General features: G+C 39.6%; 2 protein-coding genes across 2 annotated transcripts; one reads left to right on the top strand and one right to left on the bottom strand.

Moving 5' to 3' along the window:
• Positions 1-941: 941 nt before the first annotated feature.
• On the bottom strand, positions 942-8,804 carry LOC139950686 (uncharacterized). Its single transcript, XM_071949480.1, has 4 exons — positions 6,986-8,804; positions 5,822-6,040; positions 4,799-4,925; positions 942-2,704 (listed from the first exon to the last, which is right to left on the bottom strand). Exons 1-4 carry the CDS (start codon positions 8,342-8,344, stop codon positions 1,326-1,328), a joined length of 3,084 nt encoding a protein of 1,027 aa, XP_071805581.1. The 5' UTR covers positions 8,345-8,804; the 3' UTR covers positions 942-1,325.
• A 3,184-nt stretch (positions 8,805-11,988) lies between these two features.
• On the top strand, positions 11,989-21,642 carry LOC139950687 (alkaline phosphatase-like). Its single transcript, XM_071949481.1, has 10 exons — positions 11,989-12,114; positions 12,468-12,694; positions 14,138-14,315; positions 15,403-15,578; positions 16,649-16,751; positions 17,309-17,407; positions 18,242-18,382; positions 18,699-18,890; positions 19,634-19,771; positions 20,381-21,642. Exons 1-10 carry the CDS (start codon positions 12,054-12,056, stop codon positions 20,713-20,715), a joined length of 1,650 nt encoding a protein of 549 aa, XP_071805582.1. The 5' UTR covers positions 11,989-12,053; the 3' UTR covers positions 20,716-21,642.
• Positions 21,643-21,761: the final 119 nt, after the last annotated feature.

Raw genomic sequence — 21,761 nt, 5'->3', positions numbered from 1 at the left:
TACTGAATGTACAGTGTTGTGGATCGAATCTGAATGGCTGTATTATTTATTAAGTAGGCCTTTGTCAGATCCTTTTCAAAGCCGTGAGTTGAAATTGTTGAACACGACAATTTAACTGATGGGTCCCTTGCTTTAGCATGGTTGTAAAATGTAGCAATGTTTGACAAGATTTTGTAAGAGAAAAGCAACGTTTGGACAGGAGATACAAGAATCCTTTCACATGATGTACATTTTGAACAATTTAACAACCATGCTACAAATTAGCAAGGGACCCTTGCTAAAATTGCTCTCGTGTGAAAGGGGCTTATATCCAATGCCACTCACTGTAGAGACATTACATTGTAAATAAAAACATGCCAATGAGTTCAATCAAATAACTTCTCCATCAAATTCTTATCTGCACCAAGAACACAGGAAGTACTTGTTGACATTTTTGATTTGTTTACTCCTTTAAAATGACTACTTCCTGACAGTGTAATCAGAGACAAAACTAACATCATGTCTGTATTAATTCACTGAATGTATCACAAAATAATGCCATAAAAAACTCTGATAGGGTACATACATAATTGAACTGAATGTACATGTACAATCAATGTACAATATTGTATCATCAGATGCGAGCATTTGAATTACCCTTTTTGGGATCTATAAAGATTATTGTAATGTATGTGTATAAGAGTTTGTAGAAAACAATTTGTTTGCCTTGGGCCCATGGTATTTTTAAACAGGGAGGTTCATAAGGGGAAACTATAATTAGTAAACTTGCGGGTACAACTATGTGTAAATCTCTTAGGGTGAGTGTTGGCTCTTAAAAGAGCCGGTTTGGTCTCGACGTTTCAGTATACCCTGCTCGTCTTCAGCAGAGTATACTGTTCGAAACATCGAGACCAAACTGGCTCTTCTCAGAGCCAACATTCACCCTAAGAGATTTACACATGGTTGTACCCGCAAGTTTACTATTTATTTATAGTTTCTCCTTTTTTCTCCACACCATGCAAAGCTTCAAACAATACTTATAGGGAGGTTCATTTTTGGTGAACATAAAAAAACTGTCCCTGGCCACATGTAGATGCATGAAGCCATGTATTAAATTTTTCTCGAGGCTGTGATGCAGGGTTAGCCCGGTTCATACTTGCGAATGCGAAACGAATATTGATGTCACATAATTATTCGCAAAGAATAATTCGCAGGGGTTGAGTTGTGCTCAACTCTCTTGCGAATATCGCTGCGAAAAACAGAGTTGTGACATCAAATTCGGTCAAATTCGCATCGCCTGCGCATTCGCAGGAACATGAACTGGGCTTTATGACTTTTTCTGCAACCTACTTGGTCTTGACTCTCTTAGCTGGAGGCGAGTTGGATTCTGTATCATGGCTAGAACTCAACTCACCAGCATTCAAGATCACTTTAACATCATCGTTATCTGTTTTCACCTTCTCAGTGAAGTTAATACCACCATCATGTGAAATCTGTGACTTGGTTTCTGATGACGAGTGAGATTCTTCATCAAGGGTTACACCAACCTTCGCAGCATCTCTGTCTTCTGACCTCTTTCTGTGGTGAATTGGAGTCTGTGATTTCAAGGCTTTACCTTTATCAGCTGCAATCTCCTTCTCAGGGTTAACCAATGACCTCTTGCTTTGCTTGCTTGGGGTTTGATGTTTGCCTGTCGAGGTTGTAGAGTCGTCTGCAATCTCCTTCCCAGGGTTAACCAATGAACTCTTGCTTTGCTTGCTTGGGGTTTGATGATGGACTGTTGAGGTTGTAGAGTCGTCTGCAATCTCCTTCTCAGGGTTAACCAATGAACTCTTGCTTTGCTTGCTTGGGGTTTGATGTTGGACTGTCGAGGTTGTAGAGTCGTCTGCAATCTCCTTCTCAGGGTTAACCAATGAACTCTTGCTTTGCTTGCTTGGGGTTTGATGTTGGACTGTCGAGGTTGTAGAGTCGTCTGCAATCTCCTTCTCAGGGTTAACCAATGAACTCTTGCTTTGCTTGCTTGGGGTTTGATGTTGGACTGTCGAGGTTGTAGAGTCGTCTGCAATCTCCTTCTCAGGGTTAACCAATGAACTCTTGCTTTGCTTGCTTGGGGTTCGATGTTGGACTGTCCAGGTTGTAGAGTCGTCTGCAATCTCCTTCTCAGGGTTAACCAATGACCTCTTGCTTTGCTTGCTTTGGGTTTGATGTTGGACTGACGAGGTTGTAGAGTCGTCTGTAATCTCCTTCTCAGGGTTAACCAATGACCTCTTGCTTTGCTTGCTTTGGGTTTGATGTTGGACTGACGAGGTTGTAACGTCGTCTGCAATCTCCTTCTCAGGGTTAACCAACGACATCTTGCTTTGCTTGCTTGGGGTTTGATGTTGGACTGTCGAGGTTGTAGAATCGACTACAATCTCCTTCTCAGGGTTAATCACAGTGCTCTCCCTGTCCTTCTTTGGGACATCTTGCCGAATGAATGAGGTTGAAGGGTCAGTGGATGACACATTACCTTTATTAGATTCTCTGTCTTTGCTAAGGTTCGGGATTGTGGTGTTGGCGTGTGTAGTTGGCGCGTGCAATTGCTTGATATGACCAGACGACACTTTACCTGTGCTTCCACCATCAAGTCCCTTGGACGACGTGTGCTTTGAGGGGGTTACACTTGACTTGGTTGTGCTAGATCGAGGCGTCAACTTCGTGAACATCAAAATGGGACGGCAGAAACCTACACAAAAAACAAACATGTTGTGAAACAAACGATATGGTACTTAATGTGAAATGTTCCATTTATAAAAAGAAAGTGTTTGAGGTTGGCTGGCGAAATGCCAGTTGTACATTTTTTAAAGTTCAGTCAAAATTATCTCCAATTGGTCCTACTGGCTAGTTCATTGCTAGGCTAACAGCTATGTGTAAACCATTGCCAAACTCATAATGTTCTTGGGTTTCAAACAAAAGCTCAAAAATTACTCTAACCAATGCTATGTGTCTACAAAGGTACATGGCCAAATTTCATAGAGCTGCTAAGCGCAACAATTTGCTTAGATGGTGGAAGCACAGGTAAAGAGTTGTCTGGTCATATCAAGCAAATTTGCTTAGCATGAAATTTTTGCCTGATAAAAACAGGATTACATGTACCAACCAAATTTCAACGTGATTTTCAGGATAAGCAAACAACAGCTGAATACCAGTCACAAGCAAAATGCAACGAGTGGAAATTTGGTTGGTAATCCTGTTTTAAACAAGAAAGAAATTTCATGCTAAGCAAATTTTTGTGTTTAGCAGCTCTATGAAATTGGGCCCAGATCTGACCACAGGTTTGAGTGTAACGTTACTACAATGTACAAATACACTTGTAGTACATGTATCCAAATAAGTATTATCAATGATGTGCGCAACTTTTAAAAGCTTGATCCATGAAAGGCAGTGGACACTATTGGTAATTACATGTACTCAAAATAGTCATTAGCATAATACCTTATTTGGTAACGAGGAATGGGGAGCTGTTGATAGTATAAAACACTGTGAGAAATGGCTCCCTCTGAAGTTAAACATAGTTTTCGAAAAAAAAGTAATTTTCCAGGTCTCGAAATCAACCATCTGAAAACACACAACTTCATGTGACAAGGGTGTTTTTTCTTTCATATTATCTCGGAACTTCGACAACCGATTGAGCTCAAATTTTCATTTTTTTTTTTTTATGTTTAAGTTGAGATACACTAAGTGAGAAGACTAGTCTTTGACAATTTGCCAATAGTGTCCAGTGTCTTTAAAGACGTTTCATAAGGATTCAGACAAAACATTCCTAGCGGTCATCGCCCCGATGATTGCGGATAATAGGAATCCGGTGTTTAGATTGTAATTAGAGGACTATCCGGTTTATTTAATGGTACCCGCGCCCCTTGCGGATATCCTGTTAGGTAAAAAACGGTATTCCGTTAGGAAAATCTATTCGCCATTAACCGGATATTCAAATTATTTGCCCAGGCCTAATTTCGAGACGTCAAAATCTAATTCTTAGGTCTTGAAATCAAATTCGTGGAAAATTACTTCTTTCTTGAAAACTACACTACTTCAGAACGAGCCATTTCTCACAATGTGTTACACTACCAACAGCTCCCCATCACTCGTTACCAACTAAGAAAGGTTTTATGCCAATAATTATTTTGAGTAACTAACAATAATGTCCACTGCCTTTCAACTTTCAGAACAGAATAAACCTTGTAATTTTTCAACGAGGGATGGTTCTGCAACGGTTGGTAGTTTTCAGCCAAACGATGTCGTTTTCAGAACAACGCAGATTCATTCCAAGTACCTTTGTAGATATTGAGGGACGACCGTCCTCAAAGCTGATACATGTACAGGCGCAGATGACGCCAAATGTTATCATAACCGTCACAGAACCATTTGCCTCCAAAACGAAAACACCCTAATGTCAGTTCTTGGCACGACTGACAAATTACTTCCCAAACCTGCAGGAAGTTGAGTTTATGTACGATTAACGTTACCTTTGGATTTATTGAGTGGCGTCCCAATGTCAGTTCTTGGCACGTCCGACAAATTACTTGCCAAATTAAGCCTGGTTAATACTTCCTACGAAATTGACGTGAATTTGACGTGACAACCCTCCTTTTGCAGCGATATTCGCAAGTATGTTGAGCAGAGTTGAACTGCTGCAAATTATTTGTGCAAATTTGTGACGTCAACATCAGATCGCATTCGCATTCGCAGGAAGTATGAACTAGTCTTTACTCGGAATTACATTTGCTTCTCAAAATCTGAAGGAAGTTTTTTAATACCAGGTTTGTACGATTAACGTTACCTTTGGATTTATTGAGTGGCGTCCCAATGGTCTCACAACTGGAGAATCCTATGGCACTGGAGAGAAGATAATCTTTAAACTTATCCGGCTTCAACTGAATCTGCTTGTAGTTCTTATAGATTGTCTCCTGTTTGTGTTCAGAAAAGAACAATTATATTGTTATAACAGAACAATCCACTAACATGGTCAGGGCCAAATTTCATAGAGCTGCTTATAACAACAAAATTAGCTAAGCACAAACAAACAAAATCAGCCAAACTGCTATGTCACGCATGTACAATCTGCTTAAAGGAACACGTTGCCTTGGATCGGACGAGTTGGTCTACCAAAAAGCGTTTGAAACTGTTTGTTATGAAATGTATATGGTTAGAAAAATGTTTTAAAAGTAGAATATAATGATCCACACAAGTATCTCTCAAAGTTTTCTTTTTACGTCGCGAACTATCACGGTCGGCCATTTATGGGGGTCAAAATTTTGACTCCCATAAATGGCCGACCGTGTTATTGGACGAGGTAAAAAGAAAACCATGTAATTTCGAGGCATATTTGTGTAGATCATTGTATTCTACTTTTACGTCATCTTTCTAACCATATGCATTTTATAAAAAACTGTCAAAAAATGCTTTTCAAACACCAACTCGACCGATCCAAGGCAACGTGTTCCTTTAAGCAACTCCATGAAATTGGGTCCAGGGTAGAACATATAACAATTAACGCAACAATCTAAACAGGTTGATGTGGTAACACCCCCCCCCCCCAAGAAATTAAATCTCCATGTTTTTTTTTTTTTAAACCACCACAATCAAGTCAAAGACAGCATCAAAGAAACCTAATAAGATTATACCCAAGATTTTTAATTTTGCACTTTCAATAATGTTTTAAAATACTCCAACTTAAAGGGCAGTTCAAAAGGCTGACTATTAACTTTATGAGTATTGCTATCACACACAATATAAAGAAGTTAAACGGCAATTTGTTTTGTTTCAAACTTTCATGGAAATTACTTTCATTTGACAAACTTACTGTTAGTTTCTTCTTCTTAGTATAGGAGGGCCAAGCCTGAGGCTCTAAGATGAACCGTCCTCCAGGACGCAGAGCCAGGAAGACTCTCCGGAACATTTTCTTGAGACCAGCGTCTCCCCAGTTGAGATGGATCCATTTTGTGACACTGAGACACAGAATGGTGTCATATTCTGGTTTCTGTAGCTCCAAAATTGCCTCATTCTCTGGAACATAATTGGCCTGCAGTAAAAAATTAAACAAGAATTTAAATTACAATACACATGTAACACATATAATGCAATACCTTAGACATTGTTAAATTTTAATTCTTGATTTCTTCGGAAACAAGGGTGGGTTTTTCCGTTGCTTTCTCCCGACTCTGATGACCGATTGAGCATAAATTTCCACAGGTTTGTTATTTGATATAGAAGTTGTGGTACACAAAGTGTGGGCCTTGGACAACACTGTTTACCGAAAAGGTCCAATGGCTTTAATGGTCTGATCGGCAGTAGAACCAGCAGTATATTGAGTGCAGGCCTGATACTTCACGGAGGCACCGGGGGCAATCGCCTCCGTTGACCCTTGCCATTGCCTTGGTGCCCTTGAAATGCTCCAGTAGAAATTTACAATTTCCTCACAGGGTGCCCTTTGCCAAAGAGGAAAATGCCTTGGTGCCCTTGCCCTTTCGAAAATGAAGCATACAGGCCCGTTAGCCTTGGTAGGATGTCAGTCAGTGCCATTGCAACGGAGGAGTCTTACCTGGGCTAACAGGCCTGTGAGCCACAGCACCTTCATGATCGATAATTTACATGACAAAGGAATCTCAACATATGCACAAAATAACAAACCTGTAAAAATTTGAACTCAATTGGTTGTCGAAGTTGCGAGATAATGTTGGAAGAAAAAACACCATTGTCACACGAAGTTGTGTGCTTTCAGATGTTTGAATTCGGGACCTCAAAATCTAATTCTGAGGTCTCAAAATCAAATTCAAATATTTTAGTGGAAAATTACTTCTTTTGCCGAAAACTCACTACTTCAGAAGAAGCTGTTTCTCACAATGTTTGAAACTCTGAACAGCTCTCCATTGCTTTCTACCAAGTAAGTTTTTATGTCAACAATTATTTTGAGTAATTACAAATAGTGTCCAATGCCATCAAATTCCAATCTTTTAGTCAAACTTACGCATCTGAAGAGAATGTTTCCAGGGAACTTTGATGAAGATGTCTGTTTTGAATGCCCTCTCGGTGTGATCGGTCCATACAACTTCTCCATGGAGGCTGGGAACTTGTGCTGTTTCTTGTCTTTTTCTCCTTCAAGACAGTGGAGGATGTTTTTTCGAGCGATCCCAATTAGAACCGGGTCGATGTCGATGCCTGTGATTCGTTCTGGGCTGAATGTTTTGGCAACAAAAAGAGTCACATGACCAGAGTTGCAGCCAATGTCTAAACACGTCTTCCCTTGAAACCAGTCTCTCTTTAGAAACGAAACTCTAGGGTCATCTTCTTGATCTGGATTTCGGTAACCATAGTAACGATGGTAATTTCCATATTGAAATTTCTTGTTTTGGTCTTTGAACTTTGGCTGTACTTTGGTTTCTTTGCTGGTTTGTCGTTTGTATTTGCGTTTCTCAGGTGTTACTCTATCTGTGATTTGATTTTGAGTTGACGTCTTCTCTGATGGTTCCGCTGCTGATTTAGGTTCTGGTTCCATAACCAGGAGAGCTCGGGAGATTTTGGTGGTTGGTTCCTGCTTCTTGCGCTTGCGATAACTTGGCCCACAATCTGGCAAAACTGGGGAGACTATTTTATCAGGAATTGTTGACGTGCTTCCGTGGTGAAGTGGCTTAATGCCATCCAACTTCAAATTAGCCGGCTTGTTAATGATGGTAGCTTCATCAGCACTGTGCGACTCACTAGGTTTGTCCGTTCGTTTCTTTCTCTTCTTTCCAGCGGACTTTGGTGTCAGGGTTCGCGTCAAGTTTGCTTCATCATCAGTCTGACTGAACACAGTATTGAGCTGCAATGGGTCCGTTACATCAATCGGGACAATGACTGGATTTGGGTCTTTATTAACATGTGGAAGTGGGGACGAGATTGGAGTAGCAGCATTCAGCACACGGGAGATTTCTTCATTGCAGAGACTATTCAGGTTCAAGGGATCTGTCATACAACCCCCCATTAAGAAATGGGCATGAGTGGTATTTCGCTCGCTTGTTTTTCGGCGTTTCCGTCCCATCTGTTTGTGGTTCCCTGGGTTTGCAGATGTGTTTTGACGTTTCTTTTTGGTGCTGGCATCTTCTGTATCATGTGATTGTTTGCTAGACAACTGTTGACAATTGTCACTGTGCTCATGTTTTGTAGGTGGATCATTCGTTGATGTTGATAAACTGTAACTTGAAAAATTCCCCTCATCATCTGGCCTTGACCAAGCTTCACTCCCAGAAATGCCACAAATCGAAGAAGTGTTGACTGTTCCTGGCCTCTTATCCCATGAATCAGTATGACCAGCATTAGCTGCAAAAGTTTCAGCCTGTCCCGACATCTTGAAAACACTCAAAAGTTCGAGTTTCTCAATCCCACGTGCTCGTGTGTACAACAACACGTAGGTCAAAGGCTATAGCTATCGACTAATTTGCATAAAATAAAGCCCTACAATAAACATGGTGCCAGCCTTTCGTGTGGTGGGTGTCGAGCAGTCCTGAACTAAACGAAGACATCGATATAATTCACGTTCATTAACTGGTAGATACAGCACCAAATTGTTCCAATCTTCATGCAGTTCTTTGACTTGCTACTTCAGTTTTCACTTGCCTTACTTTGTTTCGACAATGGTAGAACAATTTGCTCCAAACGATCTGAAAACCCGCGCCCTAGGTAGATGCTTGAGGTGCAAAAATTCAGCCAGGAATCCTTACTCATTGACAATACACACACGACTGATTATGTGTGTGTGATGTGGTGGATGGTCGAACGAGCCGAAAACTACGGATTGTGTGTGTATAATGCGTGTGATGCTTACTGTACAAATCCAATCAATGCATGCTGCTACACCGTTATAAAAATGTATGGCATCGTAGTGTATACGTTTTTGCTATGTGTTCAATGCGTACGAGCAATATTGGTCGCAAGAGGGCACTGTTCAAGCACGCACAAAATGAATGGATAACGTTTGTCTGCGTGTAGTTACTGCAATGGTATTGTATTATTTTGCGAGAGGTCTCATAATGTTGTACCGGCGGTGTCGTACCCGAAGTGTGCCAATCACTAAGGCCTAGTTAGTGGTCATCTCAGATATTGCCAAAACTTACCACTTATAAAAAAAGATAATAATAAGACAAAACAACCGCAAACTTCCTATGCAACTGTTGCACATGGTTGAATCATGCAGGAAATTGTAATAATAATAACTTCAAACAATGGGTTATAGGCCTTCCTGGTCAGAAGGGTGGGGGGGGGGGGGGAGCACATTGTGAGGGTTCAGGCTTATTCTAAGCATTTTCAGTAATCCTAAAATGGGGTATAGCACCTGTGACCTTATTTATTTTGAATAAAATATCGATGGTGTCTGAGAGCCTCTCTGTCCCAGGGAATTCTGTCAACCGGTAAATTGGTCCCCCTCATGGAAAATAAAGGAGCTAGACTGCTTTTTATGTCCCCCTGTCTTTAATATCCGCATGGGATATTCTCGAAGTGTGACGTCAGATGTTCACGAGTCTTGAAGTGTGACGTCAGATGTTCAGGCTATAGGGTGCGTTCGTTTAGCTTCCCTGGGTCGACCCCGATGTTGCGTATAATATTTTTTTCCAGGACGAACGTGGGCACGCAACCAGAAAAAAAAACCCAGACACGTCACCACGTGAGCCTTCCCGTGATGACGTCAGTGCACCTCGGGCCAGCCCCAAGAGCCCCATTTGTGGATTGGGTCACTTGGGGCTGGCCCGAGGTGCACTGACGTCACCACGGGAAGGCTCACGTGGTGACGTGTCTGGTTTTTTTTCTGGTTTGAAGACGAACGTGGGGTAATTGTGTGCCCACGTTCGTCCTGGAAAAAAATATAATACGCAACATCGGGGTCGACCCGGGGAAGCTAAACGAACGCACCCTATAATAGGAGGTCGATTCGAAAGAGGGCGCTAATCAGAAGAAGTGTGAATAGCAAAGATGTATAGCGCCGCTGTAGCGTTGCATCATGTGTTCCTGTGTACAAGAAGAGTATTAGTCGATCCTGCTCATCAAACTACCGGCCACACTCTCTCCTATCTATCATTAGCAAGGTGATGGAGAGCATCTTAAATGATCAGCTACGGAAACATCTCTTTCATAACAACCTTGTACCAGACAACCAATTTGCCTTCAGAAGCCTCCACTCTGGGGCCAATTTCATAGAGCTGCTTAAGCAAAAAATTTGCTTAAGCACGAAAATAGCTCGCTTATTTTACATTATGTTACTGGCCAAAATTTCATGCCATAAACATTGCTTATGACTAGTATTTAGCTGTTGTTTACTTAGCATAACAATTGAGTGGAGTCTTGGCCGGTAATCTGATTTTACTAAGCAATGAATTTTTTGCTTAAACAATTTTTTTTGCTTAAGCAGCTCTATGAAATTGGGCCCTGCCCCTGATTATAAACAATGTCTCATGGATGGTCCATGCAGCACGATACGATTTTAAATAGGAATTTGTTTACAAATTGTCTTAGATATAGTAATAACCCACTACCCTAAATTTCACAAAGCTGCAGACCCTTCAAACTGTGGGATTAATTCAGCTTTTGTTGTGGTTAATACAAAGTTATGAACATGGCGAAAGAAATCCAAGATGTATATTCCTTATGCTGGTTCAGGGGCCACACAATAGGCAAACTGTGTCTAAACACTTCTGGCTCATGGTTACATCGTCCGTTTAAACACCCCACGTGATGTCCTCTCAAACAATCAAAATTGAGAAACTATCCCATTCACAAATACTTCAGACAGTTTTGCTATTCCTATTGGTGGAGAGCGCGTCACGTGGGGTTGTTTAAACGGTTGATAATGAACAGCTGGAGCTGTTTATAACCGTTTGTTTTCGGATACGTTCAGGTGCATACTACTACATGCACGAATGCATATCCGAAAACTGTCTAAGTCATAAAAATGCAACACACGTACAGAGCTCAAGGACGTCGGAAAACGGATAAGTTTGACAGAGTTTCATACTTTATTACGCATTTTAACCAAAAAGGAATTTGAATGGGAATGAAAGAGTAGTCGTGCTTACTGCCGTTTAAAACCTTACAGGGTCACTATGGCCGTGCAATAAAAGCCCTCGCCTTCGGCTCTTTTATTCCCTTAAGACGGTATATTAATATTATTTATCCCCGATGCAAACTTAAAGTCAGCTGGAAGTGGTATTTTTTCAAAATAAAGCTTTGTCACTAATATTATATGTGTTTTGATGGGTTGAATGTGAATAACAGTTGACTAAGGTTTTAAGAAATCAGTTCTTATGTTATTTACAAATTTAAGAGTAGACCCCGACCCGAGAGGGCGCTGTTCGTGACGTAAATCGAGGCAGACTTTGCCTGTAATGCGTAGAGTAAACACAATTGCAAAGTACATGTACGGACCAAGTCGTGAGTTTGTACGTTTCAAAACAAAATTGTTTTTGTTTTTTTTCCGGCAATGCCGACCAGGTGTATTGCTGCTGAATGCAGAAAAACACTTTTTGAAATGTACCAACTCACGACTTGGACGTACATGTACTTTTGCACGTGTGTTTACTATACGCATTGCAGGCAAAGTATGCCTTGAATGACGTCACAAAAGGGGTAGGCGGAGTCAGCTCCCAAACAACTTTATATATTTTTTAAACATATAAATCGTGACAAACAATTACTAAAAAAATTGTTTTATTGTTCGTAAGCATGTACTCTTATGTTTGAAAGAAAAAAAAAAAGAAAAACCTATTTCCAGGTGACTTTAACATGTAATTATAACAAGACGGTAACAATTTGTCGCATCAAAGTATTATGAACTTTATCAAGTCTGGTGTTTGTTAATAATTATGACGGATAAGATCTTGCCAAACTCTTGTTGTTAGTCAAAGTCCGTTCATTAATAATAATAACTCTAAAGATTAAAAGTCAAAATTAGATTTATACACACTAAACACTATTGAATAAAACATTCATTTACATTGTGGTATACGATTCAAGTCACTGAACACGTTATTTTTTCTATTGTGTGTCTTCATTGAGAGGTCGTCAAAATGGCAGTTAATATAAAATGGATGTTTATATTTGTTGCTGTTGGAATGGTAAAATCACAGGGTATGTATTATTCCGATGTGGAAAAGGTAAAAGTTTAATATTGTAGCAGACTAAAGTGCATGTTGTGTGATGTTGTTTGATATTGTGTGTGTTAAAAATTTGGAAGTAGCCACAGAGGTGAGACTTTTTGTTGTGTATAGTCACCAAAATTATTCTATCCAAAAGAAGTACAACAATTTTAATTAAAGTTACCGTGAAAGTTTCATAAATAATTTCACTCAAAAAATGGAAGAAATGCGTATTGTTTTTTGTAGAACAGTTAATTTTAACCGGAAAACAACAGTTGATCCAAACTTTTTTGTTATTTGCAAAATATACTTCCTAACCAAAGTTTTTCCCCGTTTTACTTGAAGATTCAGAGTTTTGGAACGATCAAGCTCAGGATATTTTGAAAAGGGCAATTAAAAGGGGCAAGAACCTCAACAGAAATGTGGCCAAAAACACTATCATGTTTCTGGGTGATGGCATGGGTCCTTCCACCGTGACAGCAGCAAGAATTCTCAAGGGGCAGCTCGCAGGATTTGACGGCGAAGAGACGGTCCTCGCATGGGAGTCTTTCTCAAGTTTTGGACTTTCGAAGGTAAATTTTGCCCCAAATAAACTATATTTTATGAACTAATATCTCATGATTATTAGTTTCAAATGTGTACGGGTTGGTGTTTAACTATGTTTGATGTTAATGGGAAGGGTAACTACTCAAAACTAACTTAAAAACTGACTTGGTACCAAGCAATGGAGGGCTGTTGATAGTATAACACGTTGTGGGAAACGGCTCCCTCTGAAGTATACGTAGTTTTTGAGAAAGAAGTAATTTCTCACTAAAATATTAAAAGACTTCTTAGAAGCACACAGATTCGTACAACAAGGGTGTTTTTTCTTTCATCATTTTCTCGCAACTTCGATGACCAATTGAGCCCAAATTTCCCCAGGCTTGTTATTGCTGGTGTATCCCATCATGATGAGATACACCAAGTGAGAACACTGGTCTTTGACAATTACCAAACGTGACCGGTGCTTTTAATGAGGTTACATATTTTCCCTGTGTTCGGTTTTAGTTTAAAGACACTGAACACTATTGGTAACTGTCAAAGACCACCTTCTCACTTGGTGTATCTCATCATATTATGCATAAAATAACAAACCTGTGAAAATTTGAGCTCAATCGGTCGTCGAAGTTGCGAGATAATAACAAAACAAAGAACACCCTTGCCACGCGAAGTTGTGTGCTTTGAAATGGTTGATTTCGAGACCTCAAATTCCAAATCTGAGGTCTCGAAATCAAATTCGTGGAAAATTACTTCTTTCTCGAAAACTACGTCACTTCAGAGGGAGCTGTTTCTCACAATGTTTTATACCATCAACCTCTCCCTATTACTCGTTACCAAGTGAGGTTTTATTCTAATAATTATTTTGAGTAATTACCAATAGTGTCCACTGCCTTTAATGGTCGAAGTACCCTTTAGAGTGTAAACTTGTAATTATTTCAATCAGGTCTTTATAACACGATGTTCATGTACAACGAGTATTTTCACTGTATACTTACCACGAAACATAATGTTTTTCCAAATTAATATTGTCTACAAATCAAACAATAAATGTTTTGTTTGGCCACAAATAATTATATTAAAAGCGTATGATGCAATCTCCTTTTTATATTATATAATTATATTTAAGCGTTGGCAGGGGTCTGGTTTTGCACATCTCAAGATAACATTTTTTTATATTTTTGTATAACCTTGACAGCTCCTGTCCATCTAGTAATCAGTGTGTTTATATGTCTAAAGATTTAAAATATATAAATAAATAAAATGTTCAAGTCATTCATACACGTTCACTTTTTGAGACAAAGATTTGAAAATAGCTTGTGAATCAAAACAACATTATATTTTGAACGAAGAATAGTTTTTAAACTTATTAATACTAAGAGGTTTGGAAGACGGTTCTAAAAGCATACGTTTTTGTAACTGATTTTCACTTATATAAAAAGCAATCAACGCTAACAGCAGACTATGTGCTCTTGTAGACTTACAACACCGACCAGCAGATAGCGGACTCGGCGGGTTCTGCTACGGCATTTTTCTGTGGTGTGAAGACGAAGGCAGGGGTAATAGGATTCGATGACTCTGTGATGAAGAAAAAATGTCCGGCTAATATTGAGGCCGCCTCAGTGGATTCCGTTATGGTGCATGCTCAGAGAGCAGGTGGGTAAGGCCGAGTAAAAAAAGAAAACCTGTTTAGCGTCCGGATTTAAGAAAAAAGGACGGAGGGGGCTTTACAATTTTTTTTTTAAACGGTTAACATAGAATCCCCTCTTCCGTTTACAAACACACAACATTAAAAGGAAAAAAAAAAAAAAAAAAAAAAAAGCGGCCTTTCAAAAGGAAGCGGGCGGGGACGCTAAACATATTTGTTTTACTCGGCCAAAACTAGTCTAGATACAAATTCAACGATACCAAGCACAATCTCTGGCTATCGGGCTAACACAGATTGATGATTGGTTGAATTTACTCGGATAAAAATACACAAAAAAGAAAATGTCCAAAATACATACAAAACAACAAAGAGGAAGAGCAATGAAATAAGATAACCAAACTAAAACACAAAAGAGTAAAATTGCAAACAAATTATTAAAGGATAGATAGATTTTTTTTCCATTGGCACGAGCAAAAAAAAAAAAAAAAAGACTTATTGAAAACAGCTTATTCAGACACCGTGTGGTTAAATGTTTATTGATTAATCTGCTGATGTTCAATCGTCCCTTTGTGTGCATAAAAAATGGCTTAAAGACAGTGGACACTATTGGTAATTGTCAAAGACTAGTCTTCACAGTTTGTGTATCTCAACATATGCATAAAATAACAAACCTGTGAAAATTTGAGCTCAATCGGTCGTCGAAGTTGCGAGAAAATAATGAAAGAAAAAACACCCTTGTCACACGAAGTTGTGTGCGTTTAGATGGTTGATTTCGAGACCCCAAGTTCTAAATCTGAGGTCTCGAAATCAAATTCGTGGAAAATTACTTCTTTCTGGAAAACTATGGCACTTCAGAGGGAGCCGTTTCTCACAATGTTTTATACTATCAACCTCTCCCCATTTACTCGTTACAAAGTCAGGTTTTATGCTAATAATTATTTTGAGTAATTACCAATAGTGTCCACTGCCTTAAAAAAGAAAGAGCTTTAGACCCGAGGTTTAAAGAGCAGATTTCAGCAAGAAATGTCGATTAATTATGTTGTCTTTCATTCCACCAATAGTTGACATTGAACTAAAAACTCTCTGCATTTCCAGGTAAATCAACGGGATTTGTAACAACTACTCGAGTAACACACGCTACTCCAGCAGCTCTGTACGCTCACTCACCTCAGCGATCATGGGAAACTGACGCAGATATACCAGACGAAGAGGCAGCCGTTGGTTGTACTGATATAGCTCAACAACTCATAAGCCTGGCCAACAACACTAACGTAACATTTATGTTTTGCATTTACGTTAATTATTTTTTCCTAAAGGGAGCTTTATTGAGATATGGTGGACACAATGCTACAACAGTGGGTGCGTTCGATTAGCTTTCATTGGTCGACCCCGCGGAGGTCACTCGGGTGAGCCCCTGACAAGTGCTAATCGAACGATCACACTTGTCCCCTCGTGGTAACGTCATACACCTCGGATCACCCCAAGTGACCCACTCCACAAGCAGGGCTTTGGGGGCTGACCCGGGTGAGCCCCTGGAATGACGTCAAAGCTATTTGAACGCACCAGGGGCAGACCGGGGTCGAACGCACCCACTATAAGGTGTGGGTAACTTTGACTATAGAGCGCCAAAGGCGCAAGACGCAAACTTATCGGGCTGAAATGTGAAATCCCACTCTGGACGCCGTTTTGGCAAGTTACTCTTTCGATACAACAATAGATTAGAGCAAATCAGTACAGACAATGACCATTCCTATCGATGGGAAACAAAACATTCACTGGCTGAAATGGCAACGCGTATTTCACGTTCCAACAGATGAAGCTCCAGTTCCGCATCTTGCGCGTCATTTAGCGCCCCTTAATCTTTGGTATACACCCAAACCAAACAATACACTCCTATCGCGTCCGCCATACCTCTTACCACATTTGTCTTGGTTATAAATATCTCTTACCTCTTCAGTCTCCTGACGATGACTAGAGCAAGCTAGTCGAAACGTTGAGACCAATTCAGAACTGACTCCGCGGCAGTACAGTAATTACGATCCTATAAGCTAAAGTAGTAGTCCAGTCTAATTTCTATACCATCCGTCCTGGTAATAGTTAAAAAGCAGGACAGTTCTTTTCAGAACTGAGAAGTCTCCCGAACCTCCGATTATCTACTCCACGGCAGTAGAATAAAGCAAGACAGTTCCCTAAGAACAACTCTACCTGGCAAGTAGATACACACATGGTGTTACCGCAAACCAAATATACATTGATACCTCACCATGCCATGCCTCAAATCCAATATATAAATATCCCTTTCTTCATTTGTGAGGTGTTTTGTCTTGTTATTAACACACAGGTTATTCTAGGTGGAGGTAGATCAAAGATGCTTCCCAACTCCGAGTCAGACCCAGAGTATCCCTTCGTAAAAGGATCACGTAAAGATGGTCGTAACCTTATAGGTGGGTTGCCTATCTTAAAGGAACACGCTACCATGGATCGGACGAGTTGGTCTATAAAAAGCGTTTGTAACCGTTTGCTATGAAATGCGTTATGGTTTAGTAAAAAGATGTGTTAAAAGTAGAATACAACGATACACACAAATTTGCCTCGAAATTTCTTTTTACTTTTTACTTTGCGAATTAACACGGTTGGCCATTTATGGGAGTCAACTTTTTGAAAACCACGCAATTTTTAGGCATATTTGTGTAGATCATTGTTTTCTACTTTTACAACATCTTTCCCATATGCATTTTATAACAAACGGTTACAGAACGCTTTTCAAAGACCAACTCGACCGATCCAAGGCAACGTGTTCCTTTGATAACATAAAGTATATAATCATCAATAATTGGGTTGTTCTCCCTATTATTTGTTTCATTCTGGCCGACCGTTTTAGTCGACGAGGTAATATTTCCAGGGGGCAGAATTCTCTATAACAGCGGCCTATGTAGAAAAGGGACTTTCATTGCAGTTATTTATTCTTGACAAGTTGTATGAAAACGGTATTTTCCTGCAGATGAATGGCTTTCTGGCAAGGATAACGCTTCAAGCCGATATGTATGGAACCTTGACGAGTTCAACAAGGTCGACCCAGTTAAAACAAGCCACCTACTTGGTAACCATTATGATGTTTTTATAACATGTAGTTTTTTACCCTTACATTACTTACGTGTATTGAAGCACTGTAAGTTCAGAACTTTCCCGAGTTCTATGAACCTATGCAAATCACTCGGATGGGATTCGAGCCTACGACCTTTGCATTGCTATAGCAGATGTTTTGTCATTAGACTATCGAGCTATAGTCACAGAGATAGAGTGACTATATTCTAAAATTATAAATCTGAGGTCTCGAAATCAAATTCTTGGAAAATTACTTCTTTCTCGGAAACTACGTCGCTTCAGAGGGAGCTGTTTCTCACAATGTTTTATACTGTTAAAAAAAGACTAATCTGTAAAAACTTAAAGACACTGGACACCTTTGGTAACATTGTCAAAGACCAGTCTTTTCTCACTTGGTATATGCACAAAATAAAAAACCTGTGAAAATTAGAACTAAAAAATTGGTAGTCCAAGTTGCGAGGTAATAGTAGAAGAAAAAAGCATCATTGTCACACGAAAGTGCTTTCAGATGCTTGATTTCGGGACCTCAAACTGTAACTCCGAGGTCTCGAAATCAAGTTCGTGGAAAATTACGTTTCAGAGGGAGCCGTTTCTCACAATGTTTTATATTATCAACAGCTCTCCATTGCTCGTTACCAATAAAGGTTTTATGCTAACAATTATTTTGAGTAATTACCAATAGTGTCCAGTGCCTTTAAGTGAAGTAGTATAGGCATAAGTGTCGGTCTGTGAGGTAAACAAATGTAAACCGTCTTGTATCAAGTGCCCGCCTCTGAGAATTAAACCTTATTGCTCATTGATGTACACCGTTTCACAATTATTATTTAAGGTTTATTTGAGACAAGCCACATGAATTTTGAAAGCGAGCGTCTGACTGATAAAGCTGGTGAGCCTTCTATTGCCCAAATGGTGGAAAAGGCAATCAAGATTCTGCAGAAAAATGAAAAGGGGTTCTTTCTCATGGTTGAAGGTAAATAATTAGCAAAAGATCCATCCATTATTTACTCCAAAGGCCAGTATTACACACTATCGGGACTGGAAGGGTTCTTTTACATTTCAACCGTGTGATGTTCCGAAGTAAGAGTCTTTTTCATAACGGTATATAAAGGGGTCCAATTGCCATAGCAACCGTTTATTGTTTGTTGTTTACGTTTTACACCCAAGTTAAGTGTACCATTGTCTTTAACTTATGCTTATTAAAAAAAAAAACAATTAATGTCTACAAAATGAGTTTCACGTGACAATTTTACTGTGCAAATTATCCGCGTTTGTATTTGTTTTGATAGGTGGTCGAATCGATCATGGAAACCACATGGGGAAAGCCTATATTTCCCTCCGTGAAACTATTGCAATGGAAGAGGCTGTTTCCAAAGCAATGGAATTGACCAATGAGGAGGATACATTGGTGATCGTCACAGCTGATCATAGTCACGTGTTGACATTGGGAGGATACCCGAGCAAGGGCAATCCTATTCTAGGTAATTATGATGATTTGTTTGTTTGAGGGAGTGGTGTACACCTTATACAGACTCAACGAGGCAAGGTATTGATTGTACTACCTTGGCGACTCCGATTGTAAATGTATGTTGAAGTTGAAGGCAGTGGGCACTATTTGCAATTACTCAACATAACTGTCAGCATAAAAACTTACTTGGTAACAACAAGCAATGTGGAGCTGTTGGTAGTAAAACACAGTGTGAGAAACAGCTCCCTCTAAAGTAACTTAGTTTTCGAGAAAGAAGTTATTTTCCACGAATTTGACTTCGAGACCTCAAAATTAGATTTTGAGGTCCCGAAATCAAGCATCTGAAAGCGCACAACTTTGCGTGACAAGGGTGTTTTTTCTTTCATTGTTATCTCGCAACTGCGACGACCAATTGAGTAACAAATTTCACAGGTTTGTTATTGTATGCATACATTGAAACACAAAGTGAAAAGACTGGTCTTTGACAGGTACCAATAGTGTCCACTGTCTAGCCGTTAATGCTATTCAAATATTTCCAGCATTTTACCAGATTCTTTTGCAGAAAACAAATGATTTCGATGCATGCTTTGGTAGGCGACACGTTAACAGGGCCAGTGCTTCAAAAAGATACCCCCTCCATCGCCAACTAGTGACAAATTATAATACTAATGTGTATTTATCTGACGATCACAGGCTTTCATTTAAAAGTAATTGAAATATTTTGCACACTTTCAATTTTTTATTCTGTGCGTGCAGGCCTGGTTGATAACAAGATTGGAGATGACAATTTGCCGTTCACGACAATGCATTACGCGAGTGGCCCAGGGGGGTTCAGTGAAAGAAGAAGTTACGCAACGACGGGAAAAAGACGAAACCTTACAAATGTTGACACTGGTAAGAAACTGTCATCATCACAATCTCTGTAAACCACACAGAGTCAGCAAAGACTGGAAAGCTATTATTGCCTTAGAAAACATGGGGTTACAGTTCGGGTTTCGTAATGATGGCTCTGGGGGTATGGAACGATGACATCAGTAACTACGATAATGGTGAACAGGAAGTAGAGCAACATAACATTGCTGGGGAGGGGGTCACCAATTTCATGTTATCATTTTAGTTTCAGTCACCTGACGATGACTAGAGCAAGCTATTCGAAACGTTGAGACCAATTTAAGAACTGACTCCACGGTAGTATAGTTAATCCAATCATATAAGCTAAAGTAGTAGTCCCAGCTTTTTTTTCTATATACCATTCGCCCGGGTAATAGTTAAAAGGTACAAAGTTTTTTTCAGAACTGAGAAGTTTCCCGAACCCCCAAACATCTACTCCGTGGTAGAATGAAGCAAGGCAGTTCCCTAAAGAACAAACTCTACCTGGCAAGTAGATACACACATGGTGTTACCACAAACTAAATTTATATTGATAACTCACCATGCAATGCCTCAAATCCTATACTTTTTAGTTTTGTTCGAAATTGCTAAACATCGTTTTCTCTTCCACAGAGAAACCCAACTTTCAGCAGCCAGCTCTCTTTGGTAATTTTCTAGAAACACATGGCGGTGAAGATGTTGGTATATACGCCAATGGTCCTATGTCTCATCTCGTCCACGGTGTCCATGAACAATCTTATATCGCTCATGTAGTCAGATACGCAGCATGCCTCGACTACAAGGAACACTGTCAGACGAGACGGCATGACTACTTGAGGGCGCTATACCCCGTGACCCATCCCAACCCTTCCCCTCTAAATGAAGCCTGTGATGTAGGAAATGCATTGGGTTCTCCACAGACGACCTTGTTAGCTGTTTGCTTAGCCGTTTTCATTTCGGTCCTTTGAATTTATTTTTGTTTCTTGAGTCGTTAAAGGAACACGTTGCCTTGGATCGGTCGAGTTGGTCTTTGAAAAGCGTTTGTAACCGTTTGCTATAAAATGCATATGGTGTTGATCATAAAATTTCACTTTTAATAAAACAAACTGTTACAAACGCTTTTCAAAGACCAACTCGACCGATCCAAGGCAACATGTTCCTTTAACTCTGCACTTCACTAAAGTGATGTCGGTCATTTTGATACTTTGGCTTGCTGTTATATGGCTTTCAGCATGTTTGTATGAGGAGTTGTAATAAGGTTCCTTTAGAAAAATCACTTCGAATAACTAATAGTTAAATACGAAAGCCCTCCAGAAAAAAATTACGTTTAAATCTGTGATAACGGCTTGATTCGTCATTATGGATTCACCCTTGTGGATTCACAATTATTGTCAAAGACCAGTATTTTCACTTGCTGTATCTCAACTATGCATAAAATGACAACAACCCTATGAACATTTGAGCTCAATTGGTCGTCGAAGTTGCGAGATAATAATGAAAGAAAAAACACCCTTGCCACAGTGAAGTTGTGTGCTTTCAGATGCTTGATTTCGAGCACTCAAAATCTAATTCTGAGGTCTCGAAATCAAATTCGTGGAAAATTACTTCTTTCTCGAAAACTACGTCTCTTCAGAGGGAGTCGTTTCTCACAGTCTTTCATACTGCCAACAGCTCCCCATTACTCGTTACCAAGTAAGGTTTTATGCTAATTTGAGTAATTAACCGAAAGTGTACACTGCCTTTAAGCACATTTTTGACGATTTTGAGATTTTCAATATGAACGTGTCCTTTGTCAAAGAGATTGCATACAATATTTAAAGGAATACGTTGCCTTGGATCGGTCGAGTCGGTCTTTGAAAAGCGTTTGTAACCGTTTGTTAAAAATGCATATAATTAGAAAGACATTTTAAAAGTAAAATATAATGATCCACACAAGTATCACTCGAAATTGCGTGGTTTTCCTTTTACCTCGTCGACAAACACGGTCGGCCATTTATGGGAGTCAAATTTTTGA

Source organism: Asterias amurensis, chromosome 18 (genome assembly GCF_032118995.1).
Source record: "Asterias amurensis chromosome 18, ASM3211899v1".
Lineage (NCBI taxonomy): Eukaryota > Metazoa > Echinodermata > Asteroidea > Forcipulatida > Asteriidae > Asterias > Asterias amurensis.
Note: the sequence above shows the minus strand (reverse complement) of the source record. Positions and strands in the feature narration are given on the sequence as shown.

What these genes read in the sequence shown, in the direction of transcription:
- LOC139950686 (XM_071949480.1), bottom strand. Translation starts at nt 8,344, where the DNA reads ATGTCGGGACAGGCTGAAACTTTTGCAGCTAATGCTGGTCATACTGAT. An exon ending in GAAACATTCTCTTCAGATGC is followed by an intron (nt 6,041 to 6,985) that starts GTAAGTTTGACT and finishes TTTTTACTGCAG; the next exon opens with GCCAATTATGTTCCAGAGAA. An exon ending in CTAAGAAGAAGAAACTAACA is followed by an intron (nt 4,926 to 5,821) that starts GTAAGTTTGTCA and finishes GAACACAAACAG; the next exon opens with GAGACAATCTATAAGAACTA.
- LOC139950687 (XM_071949481.1), top strand. Translation starts at nt 12,054, where the DNA reads ATGGCAGTTAATATAAAATGGATGTTTATATTTGTTGCTGTTGGAATG. An exon ending in AGATGGTCGTAACCTTATAG is followed by an intron (nt 16,752 to 17,308) that starts GTGGGTTGCCTA and finishes ATTTTCCTGCAG; the next exon opens with ATGAATGGCTTTCTGGCAAG. An exon ending in GTTCTTTCTCATGGTTGAAG is followed by an intron (nt 18,383 to 18,698) that starts GTAAATAATTAG and finishes TTGTTTTGATAG; the next exon opens with GTGGTCGAATCGATCATGGA.